Source organism: Brienomyrus brachyistius, chromosome 22 (assembly GCF_023856365.1).
Source record: "Brienomyrus brachyistius isolate T26 chromosome 22, BBRACH_0.4, whole genome shotgun sequence".
Lineage (NCBI taxonomy): Eukaryota > Metazoa > Chordata > Actinopteri > Osteoglossiformes > Mormyridae > Brienomyrus > Brienomyrus brachyistius.
The window spans coordinates 13568851-13580465 of record NC_064554.1 but is presented as its reverse complement, the minus strand read 5'-3'; the positions used below and the strand labels follow the sequence as shown (position 1 = coordinate 13580465).

Sequence of the window (11615 nt, the reverse complement as noted above, 5' to 3'; positions counted from 1 at the left end):
TTTTTTTGGGGGGGGGAGACGAATAAAGCCATATTACATATTGTCGGGATTGGGTTTTGGATACCTTCTTATCTGATTCACTCTTTTCTTTACATTCAGGCGCGTTAGAAACGTGGATGGCTTTATCGTGTGTACCTGCGCGCGATATAAATAGTAAAGGTTAATTAGTTAGGTAGGAAACTCGAGCTGGGCTTGGCAGTTAGAATTTGATACACGCAGGTAACTCAAGAATTCTCCATTGTCATCGCAGTAAGAAGTATATAAATCACCCGTGGATGATAACAGGCACCACAAAACCTCGCACATCCTCACCTGTCACATCGGCAGCCAAGGAGCCTGGAGGTAGGTGTGCAAGCCGGCGTGCGGCTCCGCTGCACCAATCTCTGCGATTTCCACCGCTTATTATTGAATATCTGTTCCTCCTAGTTTAATTTGGATGGATTTATGTCGGCTCATTAGAAAGGAAATAGTAGATAACATACGATTTTACCCATTTTTTTACAATAAATTGTTTTGTTGTGCAATCTAAGTAATTATAGTGCCTGTAACGGATTTCGATAAACGATTGTGGAGAGTTATCGTAGGCGATACATGCCAGAGCTAAAGTTCACCAGTACGAAATAGCGAAGACAGTGAAATTGGTGGGCTGTAAAGCTAATGAAAGGCATATGAAGATAATAACCAAGTAATGTGATGCAGGGCTTTTGCGTGATATGGCAATTTCGACGACTATCAGCGCAGAAATCACTCTTTACAACGCAGCTCAGTGGACTATTAATTTTATTTTGCAAACCAGTTTTATCTTGAGTGAAATTTCACTTTAAGTGTCAACTGTGTGTTGTATGATTATACAGCACAGAAACATTTGACTAAATACGTATAAAACTTTTCTAACAGGTTTAGAATGTCGCTCACGTCCGTCCTGTCCGCTGATGCGATCGCTAATGCATTGAAGGAGTGCCAAGGTATGACGTGCCACTGATATACTCAACAGAGTATTACAGAGAAACTACTGCCGATTTATACAGAATGTCCTGTATCTGGGTAGTTTCTATTTTGTAGTATATTTTTGAAATATTTGCCCATTTTTATTGTAATGATATGTTTGCTGAATATAACTTCATAGCATATAGATTTACATCCCTAGGCTGTAGTTTTGACGTCATAGCACAGTGTGTTTTCGTGAATTCCAGCATTGTGAAAATGTGCTTTATATTTTTTATTTGCATATAGAGTAGCGAGTGTCAGCAGTTTGCCAGGATTCTGTGCATCACAGACATAGACCTGTATATCATATATCTTTAGACCGCAGTGTGTATGTTGAGATTTTGAGGTGACTCGCAGTGTGAATCGACAGCCTCAGATGACTCAGAACTGAACTCCTTGCCCCAAACAGCACCAGACACCTTCTGTCATAAGAAGTTCTTCCAAACATGTGGACTGACCAAGAAGACTTCCCAGGAAGTGAAGAACGTTTTCCGCATCCTTGACGATGATGGGAGCGAGTTTATTGAGGAGGATGAGCTCCAGTAAGCATATCGCTAACACGTTCCGGCTAATTTGTGCTATTTATGAGTATGACCTCATCCTGCATGTGCGTGCACTTTCCAAACAAGGCGTTCCGCACACACGATATGTCTTTCGCTTTTGAGGTATGAATAAACTTGTTCTCTCAGCCAGCTTCCATCCTGGTTTATATTCAGTATCTCAGGGCTATACATGATGCAGACTTTGGCTGAAAATGAAAACATGGTTCATAATAATACCACCTGTGTGAAACAGGCACATAAACGGTATTTTGATACTCTGCTAGTAGAAATCATGAAGAGACACCCAGGCCATATTCACAAGCTATGACTCCCATTAATGTGTGTCCCTGTGTGACGTGTCCTTCCCAGCAGGTGACGGGTTTGGATCCCATTGAGCAGCATCTTAACCTGCTTGAATGTGACCTATTCCAGGTTCTTCCTGCAGCGATTCTCGCCTAGCGCACGTGTGCTCACAGAAAGCGAGACGAAGAAGTTCATGCTAGCCGTAGATGAAGATAGCGATGGCAAGATAGGCATTGATGGTACGCCGGTCCCCTGATTCCTTGGGCTAATCTCGCCACTCCAAGCAAAAAAAAAACAAATAAGAACCGTTTAGTACAAGTCAAGGGCACAGAGGCGCAGCTCAGAATTCTTAGCCTGTGAACAAAATGTCACCTTGGACCCTAACCCAATTTTACATATACAAGGGCCCCTGCAAAATGCTGTAGCCCCCTGAATCTGTAAGGGTAACCGTGCCCTTACTGCGCCTTTACATGTGCATGAAAATACACGTTTTTTTTTTTGTAAATGTTTTGTCTTGAAGACATTCATAAGACGTGGCACAAAAGAATTCTACAAAATACTGTACTTCCCCATATAACATTTCACCTAAAAATGTAGGAAAAAGGGTTTCTTTGTCATGTGAAGATCTGTCTTCTCCCTGGTCTGGAAGCCTTTGTATATGTGACTGACACTTCTATTTTTTCTTACCAGAATTCGAGCATGCAGTTTTGTCCTGAAGCTTCCAACGGAGCAGAAAGAACAGCCTTCACTCCCATCTGCCTGGGGGGGGGCGGGGGTCAAGTCCATTTTAGTGTCAGCAGCCCCACCTACTCTTCCTCTCCCACCCGCCCAACCTTGCTGTCCCAACCTACCGATGGCCTTGTTTTGCCCACACTGCTACCTAGTGAGGATTTCGTGTGCTGCCCTCTACACTTTCACCACGTTTTTATCCTGCCTCTTAGGAGAAAGGCTTTCAGATGAGTGTGCGCTCCTATCTCGCTCATGTATTAATAAAAGAATAAACAGATTTTAACTCTGGCTTCTGTTTGGTCTTTTGCTTGTTAAAATAAGTCAGTGCTGGTTATCTCTTATTAACAGGCATATACAGTGTTTTTATTGATACCACACATCAGGGGTGGGCACTCTTATACGCTTAGGGCCGGTGTGTATGTGGGTTTTTGGGGTAACCTTTAGGTCAGCTGTTCACACCCAGGTGTGAGGACTCTTCAGCCAATCAGTCCTCTAATTAGTAATCTAATTATGGGGTTACAACAAACACCTGCATATCCAACAGCCCCTTCTGGGTATGATTGGGCACTCCTGCCATACACCAGCTTAAGACACAAAAGACTGCAGAATTGTAAAGAACTGCTCTTTTGTGGCAGAATGTTTTATAGGCAAACAGGCCTCTTTAACTGTGATAGTCCATCCAACAATCTATGGATCCAACCATTCACATTGTCCATCCTTCACCCAGCTTCTCAGAGTTCTCTTCTCACTGAATCTACATTGGAGCAGAAGAACCTGCATTTGTATTCATGTCTGTTATGCTGCCTCAGTAACACCCCATGACAATATTACAAGGACATAGATTCTGATATGGAAGGCTTCGCAGTGCCAGTAGAGATTTTGGGCCCAAATAGAGTTCCAAATCCGACCCCTTCCCATTCCGGCACCCCTAGGGACACGTCCTTATCAGCGCCTGAAGTGGGGAAGCCAGCACTCCCCTTGTTATTCAGCACCAGGCGCAGGGACTCCCGGTACTCCCCTTGTTATTCAGCAATTGGTACCAGTACTCCGTTTGTTATTCAGTACTAGGTACCGGTACTCCCCTTGTTATTCAGTAATTAGTGCTGGTACTCCCCTTGTTATTCAGTAATTAGTGCCAGTACTCCCCTTGTTATTCAGTAATTAGTGCCAGTACTCCCCTTGTTATTAGCGGAGGTGCTGGTACTCCCCTTGTTATTCAGTATTAGCAGAGGTGCTGGTACTCCCCTTGTTATTCAGTAATTAGTGCCAGTACTCCCCTTGTTATTCAGTAATTAGTGCCGGTACTCCCCTTGTTATTCAGTAATTAGTGCTGGCACTCCCCTTGTTATTCAGTAATTAGTGCTGGCACTCCCCTTGTTATTCAGTACTAGGTACCGGTACTCCCCTTGTTATTCAGTAATAGGTGCCGGTACTCCCCTTGTTATTCGGTAATTAGTGCCAGTACTCCCCTTGTTATTCAGTAATTAGTGCCGGTACTCCCCTTGTTATTCAGTAATTAGTGCTGGCACTCCCCTTGTTATTCCATAATTAGTGCTGGCACTCCCCTTGTTATTCAGTACTAGGTACCGGTACTCCCCTTGCTATTCAGTAATAGGTACCGGTACTCCCCTTGTTATTCAGTAATTAGTGCCGGTACTCCCCTAGTTATTCAGTATTAGCGGAGGTGCTGGTACTCCCCTTCTTATTTAGTAATTAGTACCGGTACTCCCCTTGTTATTCAGTATTAGTGGAGGTGCTGGTACTCCCCTTCTTATTCAGTAATTAGTACCGGTACTCCCCTTGTTATTCAGTAATTAGTACCGGTACTCCCCTTGTTATTCAGTATTAGCGGAGGTGCTGGTACTCCCCTTCTTATTCAGTAATTAGTACCGGTACTCCCCTTGTTATTCAGTAATTAGTGCCGGTACTCCCCTTGTTATTCAGTAATTAGTGCCGGTACTCCCCTTGTTATTCAGTAATTAGTGCCGGTACTCCCCTTGTTATTCAGTAATTAGTGCTGATACTCCCCTTGTTATTCAGTAATTAGTGCCGGTACTCCCCTAGTTATTCAGTATTAGCAGAGGTGCTGCTACTCTGAAGAGAAAAACAAGTTTGTGCTCTTCTGTGTGCTTGTGAGTACTGGCTGACTTTAAGCACTGGTACCTACTAGATGTACCTAGTGTGTTTGGGGGGGGGGGTGTCAGGGTTGTCTTGGTCCCTGCCAATGTTCAAACCAAACCTACGCACACCTCCAGTAGCACCTTTCAGACTAGGCCTGGACTGGCTGCCTAGCATACAGGACATTTTCCCGGTGTGCCGATGAGCTTGTGGGCCAGCAAAACTTTTCTTCCCCCCTCCGTCCAATTATCAAAATTCATCGTGGAGGCCCCCGAAGTCCTGGGCTGATTTGTAAACCCAGACTCTGTTTGACACTGTGCATTTGAATATTCATCGTCAGACAAAGATTTTGTGCCTGGTCCTTACAGGGAATTCAATAATTAATCAGAACATTCACCACTGCTCACTTGGTTGTTTCACAAACAGGTTATGGTCAAACCAGCTTTAAAGATTTAGTACAAAGCTGAGGAGACATGAAGAGTCACGGTTATATTGTGTGTGGGGGGTGGGGGTGAGTCACAGATTGTGTGCAACTTCTATTTCCTAAATTACAGTTAACACACTGAAACCTATCTTTTGCACATCAGCACAGTGGCAGCCAGTAACTGGCATGGTGTACGGCCTGCTTCTATAATACACAATGAGACCTTACCTGTGAGGCTAAAAATAACTGAAAACGATCAGGCATCACGGAAAGATCCATACAACTCTGACATACCTTGTCGAAATGGAAAAATTCTGTCAGATTTAATCTGCTTGGTCCATCTCCTGAGGCAATGCCAGGGGCGGGTTTCACATACATAAATACTGTGGTTTGAGCATCATGAGTAAACATTTAACAAACAAGGTGACTGAAACAGCTACATAAGCAGAAAGGCAAGGTTGTGAACCATTTAGCTTCATGCTGTTTCTAAGTATTTAATGGTATGAGCTTTGGCTGAACCTGGGCCCTTCACACCCGTCCAGCTCACGGCGCTTTTTCACTGGCACCAAGAACCGAGCCACACCTGACCCATATCGCCAACTCGGACTTAAGTTTCAGCATAAATATACTCATCAGCTGGGCAGCTATGCTATTCTACTAACTACATTATTATATTAGCTACAATCATGCTTGAAGTGGCTTCTACGTTACGTTTATGATTTCGTTACTTCGCAGATGCTTTTGTCCAGGTAGCACGTTACAAACATACGGTTGTCGCGGCTGCGCTTCTGATGGTACGAGAGTAAGTGGTATAGCAGCAAGAGTTACACATCTTCTGATAAAGCGAGACGCTAATAAGGCCAGAAGCAAAGGTATCGCTAGTGGTTACAGGCAGAGAGGTGAGTCTGAGGTCTCGCCACAAGAAATCACACTGCTGTTAAGAAGCATGGGTTGTAACCCAAGACTGTGGGAAGACGAAGCACGGGATGCTTCAGAGAAGCGCCTGAGGAAAGGCCTGAATAAATCATGGCGACTAAAATGCCTTTATGAGCTAGGACAATTGGCAGGCCTCCAGGGGGCAGTGCGGAGATCATAGCTCTGTCCACTGCTTGACTCCTCGGTTCTCAATAATTGATATCTTTGTTTTGTTGTCACAAAACTCTTGCTTAGCATCCAGCTCAGCTTTCTTATTAAGTCCGATTAAAAGTTTAATGTGGGCTACATCCTGTTTCCAGCTTCCTGTGTCTTCCTAGGTTGAGAAAAAGGTGTAAACTCCCACTCCGTAAAGCTACGAATTCCCTGTTTGATGGCTGGAAAGAAGATTCTCATTTTGTCAGTTTATCTTCTATGCCTTTCAGATAAATTTTTTTTATCGATGCATCTTAGAGTCATGGGATATTGAGTGTCAGGATGACAGGCATAAAAGTTTTACTAGGTTACTTGGAATAAAGGTTCCCTGTATTCTGTCTGGCCTTTCCTCATCTATTATGCAGACCCAACAAACCTCCTCTGCCCTCTGATTTACTAGATAATTATGTAATCTGTGCTCCCTAGCAGGGTCCTGCAGGCAACCATGCTGGGTTAGACATGTGCAAACGACACAGTCATCCAGCAAAGCAAATTATCTTACAGCATCTGCTGGGGACTGAGCCCTTGTCTTTTAGCATCTCCATAGGGTATACACAGGGGTGTCAGAGGGACATGGATGCCCTGGCAGATTCAGGAGGCCCAGAACTTTATAGGGCCCCTTGAAAACGTAATCATATGTGAAATTTGGTGAGGAGGCCCAAGGTGATATTTTGTCGGGGGGGGGGGGGGGGGCTAGAATTTTTAGCTATAAGCCTGGGTTGTTTTTGAAAGTTGGACCACAGTCACTGACATATCTTAATATGACAATAAATTAATTTATAGGCAAAAAAACCCATAATAATGTCAATCTTAATATTTCAGCAATGTAATTCTGAACTGAAAGGGTTCAGAAAGTTCCCCCTCTATCTCCTATTCTGTCATAAGAACACTTGGTTGCCAAGTGTCCATTTACCCAAGGTGTAAAAGACTAAAGAAGACATAAGGTTCTGCACTGGGCTGAGGCAGACTGTTATATACTCTTTCTTTTTGTCCAAGGTGTGACACTGACATGGTGAACGGCGATCACCGTAATCGACCGTGCGGCAGCCCCACTGCTCAGGGTCCTGCATGATTTAAAGCACTGTGACCGCAGACAAAACGTGTTCGCTTCAGGTTCCCCTCTAGACACAGCCGACCGCCAGGCGATCCGTGTTTCCGCGCTTCAGGGAAGCGTGAATAATTTAAGGGGGACAAGCTACAGATCAGCAAAATCAGCTCTGTGTTTTAATTAAACCTCTTTGTTTTGCCCTGCAGGAATGCGGGGAATCCACAGAAGTGTGTAGACAGATCCTATAGGAAGGAAAGTAGGAAGCAAGAATAAACAGACTGTATCAGGCCAAGGGGATGCCCAAGTAACACTCAGCTGCAGGCAGATGATAGACGGCCATTTCCGGAGGGGACCGTGTGTTGGCCTGGGGGAGGGGGGGTTGCCAACCGGGATCCCAAGATGTATTGTCGTGTGGGGGGTGCAGCAACAACACCTGAAGACATTGACACTGAAGGTTTTCCTGACATCACAATCATTGATGAAACACTGAAATCTCCTAAGAAATAAGAACAGTTTCCATGTTTTTATGTATTAACTGTAACTGTAATAAAATCTACTGTGAATGGATGCTAATTCATTTCAAATACATAAGGTGTTCTTTTTGCATCCACTGTTTCAGATATTAGTTATTTCCCTGAAAATATACATCTCAACATTTATGTAATTCACATTTGGTTAGTGCTGTAGTTCTCGAGACCAATTTTTTGTGGTCTCCGTTTTGTCTTGGTCTCGGACATAGCGGCCTCGAGGGGATGGGGGAAAAAGACATTATTTTCCATCAGGCCTCGCAACAATGACAAATCTGAGAGCTTTTAAATGAGAGACATATGGACAACATAATCGAAACATGAATTTGATTTAACGAGTAAAGACACTTTACAATAACGCCTTTTTTCTCTACAGTTGACCTGATTAATGTGATGTTGATTCTAGCCCTAGTCTGTTTTCAGTCTTCGTCTTGGTCTCAACCAGCCTTGGTCTTGGTTTCGCCTTAGTGTGACTTGGTCTTGATCTTGGTACCATCAAGTCTCAGCAGTGTCTTAGTCTTGATACCCTCCGGTCTCTGCAACGTCTTGGTCTCGGTTTAGGCGGTCTTGACTGCAACACTACATTTGGTTACGGCCATCTCTGATATTTCTACATATCTGTGTTTCAGACAACTTTGCATCCAGGCTGCGGCACAGCTTTAGATTCAGTCCAGCATTAAGGAGGTGTACAAGATGACAAACAATGAAAATGTCACACAGTAAAGCACAACATTTATCAGTAAAATATGCAAATCAGCAACCCAATTTTCTGCTGACAGCAAACCTATTCTGCTTTTTGGGGTGCAGTGACCATAGTCATGACATTAAATTACTAATCATAGACTATCAAGGGAATGGCCACAGTAGTCAGTAGCAACGTGTTATCACAACTCCAGGTTTTCGGTTTTCCAAACACAAGCAGATTAGGTGTTGTCTCCAAATTGTCCTTATTATTGTATATACCCAGTCGTATATACATTTCAAAAAACGGAACACGAAACAAACAACAAACCATAGATTTATATCACAATAAAACAATCACTGCCAGTAGAACAATGTCTATTATAAATAAAATACAGTTAAACTTGAATTAGAACGCCGAATACCAACTTTGACGTCGCGCGCTTTATACGTCATACCGGATGTGACGGAGATGTTCGTCCTCTTGACTGTGAGTAAAGCAGTGGGGTGCGCAGTCAGCCATTAGCTGACAATTTCAAAGGATTTTTTGTGTTTTTTTTTCTTTGTGGAATTAGACATCCGAAAACCGTTTCAATGTACAAGGTAAAGCCGTTTAGTGAGACCAACATAGAGGTTGACTTACCGACTTGCATGTACAAACTACCGAGTATCCACGCTCAGCAAACCAGCTGCATCGAGCATGCGCACCAGGTAATTCACATAAGGTCTACATACTTAAGTAACTCGTGCTCGATTACTAGTGGCGCATAAAATAATTCATTCTGTACTTAATGTTCACTGTCGTATGTATCATGTCAATGCATATTTTAAATTTAAATCATTGCTAATCTGGCAAGTGAGATCGCAAGCAGAAAGAGAGGTTGGTAAAATCTGTCATACAGTACCTTAGGTTAAACACCATTGCTTTCATGTACATTATCTCAAGAATATACAGTCCTTTTTATTTAATTTTATTTACAGACCGGGCACTTTTTAACCTATGTACTAGGCCACAAGATGTACCAAAATGAAAGCAAGATTTATTATGAGTGATAGTTTCAGGTTTGATACTGATTTTGGCACATTGACATGCATGTGTACTGTGTGGGTACGGTGATGAAGTATCTTGCATTCCGTATTGTAACTTGCTTTTCTCCTTCCCCCAGAACGGAGAGGTGGACCCAGCAGTGAAAGCTCTTGAGTCCAGACAGGATGAGATTATGCGGAGGCTATACGAGCTGAAGGCTGCGGTGGATGGGTTGGCTAAGACTGTGACCAGCCCAGACGCAGACCTGGATGCCACTGGCCTGACGCACACTCCTCCAAGCTGCGCCCTCACCGGTTCCTTGGACCTGAACTTGCTTTTGGGCCAGGCAAGTCATGCTGCTGTATTTGTGTAGTGGATCATCACTTTAATGCGTTTCATTAAAAAATAATCTTGTCTCTAATTGCATCGGTATCTTTATTTCAGTTTAGAACTTATTCATGAGGGTAGTAATTGGAATTAAATAACATATAGGATAGGTGCTTATGATTGGGGTGAGGGCTTTCAGTGTTCAGGAACGTGAGTGCTTGGCTGTTTCCTGCAGGATCTCGGCGTTCTGAAGGACATCGTCATCAATGCTAATCCAGCCGAGCCTCCGCTCTCCTTGCTGGTCCTCCACGACATGCTATGCCAACGATACCGGGTCCTGTCCAACGTACATGTGCACTCTTCCGTCTCCGCCGTTCCCCCGGCGCTACTGTCCTGCCTGGGCCCCAGTCACCCTCATAGCCACAAGCGGCAGGACTTCGAGCTCGGCTTCACACTCATCTGGAAGGATGGTAAGGAGCCTGCTGGTGCCTCAGGCCCTGTGAGGGCCGCTACACGCAGCCATGTCGCCCTTTTTATTCATTACCCAACAAAGCCACTTCATAACAACACATGCTGGCCTGTGGCCTGCGAGAATTATCTCTAATAAAGAATGCAGGGAAAAAACAATCACATACTCAGTACACACTACCCAGGAAATGTGATTCCTCATCCATCCCTTCTCTGCGAATTTGTCCTACCCTGAAATATTTCACGCAAGACAGAACTAAAATTGCCACCTGCCTATAGACTTTGGTGAAGTTTGAGATTGGCTTGGTGTTCCTAAACGTGGTAATATCCCTCCCCTTTGTGTATTTGCCTCACCCTCAGTGCCCCGGGTGCAGATGAAGTTCAGCGTGCGCAGCATGTGCCCTGTGGAGGGGGAGGGAAACGTGGCACGCTTCCTGTACAAGCTGCTGGTGACTCCGCCCTCGGATCCATGCCAGGCCACGTTAGTGGACAGCTGGGTCGACACGGCGCTGTTCCAGCTGGCGAGGGGCGGGGCCGAGGAGCGCACGGCGGTGGTGAAGGCCCTGAACGCAGCACTGTGCCGGGGGGCCTGGCTCGCTGGTCCGGAGCTCTGCCTGGCTGACGTGCTGTGTGCCTGCGGCCTGCTGCAGTCCGGAGGGGCACCCAGTGCCCCCAGTAACGTGCAGAAGTGGCTGAAGTCCTGTGAAAACTCAGGCTTCTTCCGCTGTGTTCTCTCCTTACTGCACTGAGCGCCGGCTTCACGGGGGCTGTGAATAAACACATCTCTCCCATGCACAGAGTGCCTCTATCTTTTTAATCTTTGTGGGATATTGAAAATGCTCCTTCATTAGCTAATACAATATGCAGTAATACAGTTGGGGGGTTAACACTGCACCACAGGTGCCACACTAATGCTGTGGCTAGCAGTATGACCTCATGTGCCCAGGTTTAAGGTTCTGCACGTTCTTTGTATGTCGATTGGCTTTTCTCCTACAGTCCCAAGATATGCAGTTATGGTAATCGGTGACCCTAAACAAGCTTATAGTGTATAATCGTGTATGTGTGCTGCAAATGGACCTGCATGCCATCCAGGGTTTACTCCGACCTTGTGCCCTATGCTTCCTAGGATATACTATGCCCCCCCCTAGACAAGTGGTTGGAAGATGAATGATCTGTTTGTGTTCTGATAAACCTATCTGCACTCATCAGTGCATATGGGTGGGACTAATGCAGGCTCGTGGACAGGTCCAGCGAATAGGAAGTGGTTCCAGATTGGAAATCCCACACGTTTAGGTCCCCCCATCTC

The 11615-nt window shown here is 44.7% G+C and overlaps 2 protein-coding genes across 3 annotated transcripts; both read left to right on the top strand.

Moving 5' to 3' along the window:
• Nucleotides 1-215: 215 nt before the first annotated feature.
• On the top strand, nucleotides 216-2849 carry pvalb8 (parvalbumin 8). The gene is made up of 5 exons (XM_048991089.1): nucleotides 216-342; nucleotides 898-965; nucleotides 1397-1529; nucleotides 1962-2071; nucleotides 2523-2849. Exons 2-5 carry the CDS (start codon nucleotides 905-907, stop codon nucleotides 2546-2548), a joined length of 330 nt encoding a protein of 109 aa, XP_048847046.1. The 5' UTR covers nucleotides 216-342; nucleotides 898-904; the 3' UTR covers nucleotides 2549-2849.
• A 6098-nt stretch (nucleotides 2850-8947) lies between these two features.
• aimp2 (aminoacyl tRNA synthetase complex interacting multifunctional protein 2) lies at nucleotides 8948-11104 on the top strand. 2 transcript variants are annotated; one of them, XM_048991087.1, is made up of 4 exons: nucleotides 8948-9198; nucleotides 9654-9860; nucleotides 10077-10311; nucleotides 10670-11104. In XM_048991087.1, exons 1-4 carry the CDS (start codon nucleotides 9082-9084, stop codon nucleotides 11056-11058), a joined length of 948 nt encoding a protein of 315 aa, XP_048847044.1. In that variant the 5' UTR covers nucleotides 8948-9081; the 3' UTR covers nucleotides 11059-11104. The 2 variants fall into 2 exon arrangements, with proteins under 2 accessions (XP_048847044.1, XP_048847045.1); XM_048991088.1 differs by having other exon boundaries at nucleotides 8952-9090.
• Nucleotides 11105-11615: the final 511 nt, after the last annotated feature.